Source organism: Apaloderma vittatum, unplaced genomic scaffold (genome assembly GCF_000703405.1).
Source record: "Apaloderma vittatum isolate BGI_N311 unplaced genomic scaffold, ASM70340v1 scaffold23823, whole genome shotgun sequence".
Lineage (NCBI taxonomy): Eukaryota > Metazoa > Chordata > Aves > Trogoniformes > Trogonidae > Apaloderma > Apaloderma vittatum.
The window spans coordinates 1-2742 of record NW_009708952.1 but is presented as its reverse complement, the minus strand read 5'-3'; the positions used below and the strand labels follow the sequence as shown (position 1 = coordinate 2742).

Genomic DNA, 2742 nt, shown 5'->3' with positions numbered 1-2742 from the left:
CCGCACAGCCAACAAGTTTCTCCTCACGTTGAGCTGGAACTTCCCATGTTCTAACTTACACCCATTATTCCTTGTCCTATCGCTGGGCACCACTGAGCAGAGATTGTCCCCTTCCCCTTGACCCCAACCCCTCAGATATTTCTCTACGTTAATAAATCCCCTCTCAGCCATCTCCTTTCCAGGCTGAACAGTCCCAGGTCTCTCCGTCTCTCTTCCCAGCAGAGATGTTCAGTCCCTTGATCCCCCTCGTAGCTCTCCCTTGGACTCCCTCCAGTAGGTCCCTGTCTCTCTTGAACTGGGGAGCCCAAACCTGGACACAGTATTCTATGTGTGATCTAATCTTTCTGTTGTAAAATTAAGCTGATTTCTGGAGAAATTTTATGTATATATTTGTTTATATTTTTACTGAGTAATTTTTTTTTAAATGTCACAGCTTTATAAACATCTGTAGAACTTTCATGTCATTTTTTTGCAGATTGTGACGGTCCATTTCAAGCAACTCAGCTGTGGAATAGTATTATTCACGCTCTTCACGGTCAAGTAGAAATCAAAAGACGCAGACAACATCTGAAAACATATAAAAACTGTTTCACTGGCTCAAATGCTGTTGATGTGGTACTGAGCCATCTTATGCAGAGCATGTACCTAAGCTGCAATGATATTTCTCGGCTGAAGGGAGTCCGTGTATGCCAAGCGTTGATGGATCACAAAGTGTTTGAGCCAGTTGGAGCAAAGCTTCACTTATTCAAGAATGAGAAAGAAACAGAGTTTGAAGACTCAAACACTAGTCTCTATAGATTTGTAAACAGCAGCCTTATTCCTCTTCTACCAAGAAGGAATCAAGACAATGAGATCTTGTCTCCCGAGGAAATCTGCAAACAGAAGACAAAAAGACGTTCCAAGTGAGTTAGTCTGAACTACTGAACTTTTTGGGTTTTTTTTTCAGATTAAAGTGGGTTAACTGTAGATGAGGTTATGTCTGTCCAATCCAGGCATTGGAGACTTGAAAATTACATCCCACTTTTGAGAAATGTCATGCCTAAATCGCAGATGCTTTCTGATATGTCTCGGTAATGCTAAACTGCTTTGATCTGTCCTTTGTTATTTAGAATAGAGTCTTGCACAGTAGCAGAAGCTTTGGGATCATTTTGTTTTGCAGTCAGTTGTGCTGAAATCTGAGAATTAGCATGAATGAGCCACATGCTGGAAACTGGTAAAATAAATGGATCTATAAACAGTATTTGGAATTAATATCCTTACCCTTTCTGCAAAGCAGATGTGGATGATCAGTTTTCTAGCAGCAGGATACAATGAAGTCCTGATCTAACAGTAATTTAGGAAGTGACAGACTGAGAACTGTATCCTGACTGTGTTTGTTACACGTCTAATTTTCTTTTTCACCCTAAGCAGAACGAAATGTGAAACAACACTTTCAAACCCCTTAGCATTAGAAGCAGCCGATAAAAAAGGGGTAGAGGAGCTTCTTCAATCAATAAACGTTCACACGTCTTTACCTCCAAAGATCACGGTTAATGAACCAGGTCATCTGCTTTCAAAAATAGGTAAAGATTGAATTTTTCTTCTTAAAACCTGACTTCTTCACCATATCTGCTTGGAGTGAGTACCTCATTTCTGTTAAACACTGTCCTGCAGAATCCTGAATTTAAAGGATTGCTACATAGGTAAATACTCCTAGTAAGTCAACTGAAGGAAAGAAAACAGGATTAAGTTTTTGCAGGGTGGTGCTATTGTTTTTGCAAATACCTCTTCAGAAGAAAATAGTTTTTAAGAATACATCCATATTATACGATTCCTTTGCTATTCGGTTGTCTTTTCTTGTTTGTATTACTAATTACAGTAGATTATTACTAATTCTAATATGATGGGAGAGAGAGATGTTCTCTTTAAAGCCTTCATTCTTAGCATTCCCATTTTGATCCCTTCTTCCCCAACACAGAAACTTCACACTGTGCCTTTGTAAAAACAAAACTTAGTGTTTTGCACAAGATCTTACATCTGAGGGTGTTTGTTTGTTTGTGTTATCAGTGGTAGAAGATGTCTGGAAACAGCAAACTCTGCTACGACTGCTACAGTTAATTGATGTTCCACTTCTAGAAGATATCTTGGTGTCTTCAGTGAAGACAAAACCAGACTGTTTTGGCAAAGAAGAAGACCTGATTATACCAAATACTTTCCTGGACAGAGAGGTTGCATGTAGCTTAAACTTGCCTGAGTAAGTTATATTTCTATAAAATGGATTTATTAGTAAATGCGTTATTGTACTGTCGATTGAATATTTGTGTTAAGTGAACAAAATAGACATTGTTACATTTACAGGCTTGTAGACAACGGTGTCATTAATCTACTCTCCTCTGTTGACTTCTTTTCAGAAGTGGTAAGGGAAGTCACAAAAAGTGTAAGTTTAGGGTTGGACATATGAGGATTGTAAGTATACATTAAAACATTAACCTCAAGTGTTGAAAACACTCCCTAGTTTCTAGACTAGACACTTCCTTCTTAGGTCTCTGTAACAAATACTAAAAAAAAATTATTCTGAGGCATTTTGGTTATTTGTTACAGTTCTTGGTGGTGGTGCTGTGAAGATTATATAGTCAATATATTGTTAGCAACAAAATAAGAAGGTAAGCTGTGGCACTGAAGAATGCTTAAACTGGGAGAACATAAAAGTGAATCTGGCTGCATGTCATCAGTGTTCACAGAATCACAGGATGTCAGGGGTTG

The 2742-nt window shown here is 38.4% G+C and overlaps 1 protein-coding gene across 1 annotated transcript; it reads left to right on the top strand.

Annotated features, from left to right (window-relative positions):
- Nucleotides 1-475: 475 nt before the first annotated feature.
- Nucleotides 476-2237, top strand: DEPDC4 (DEP domain containing 4; the record flags this gene model as incomplete). The annotated part of the gene is made up of 3 exons (XM_009866754.1): nt 476-857; nt 1411-1562; nt 2056-2237. Coding segments are annotated over 3 exons (716 nt in total), but the record flags the coding sequence as incomplete, so codon positions are not given.
- Between the last annotated feature and the right edge of the window lie 505 nt (nt 2238-2742).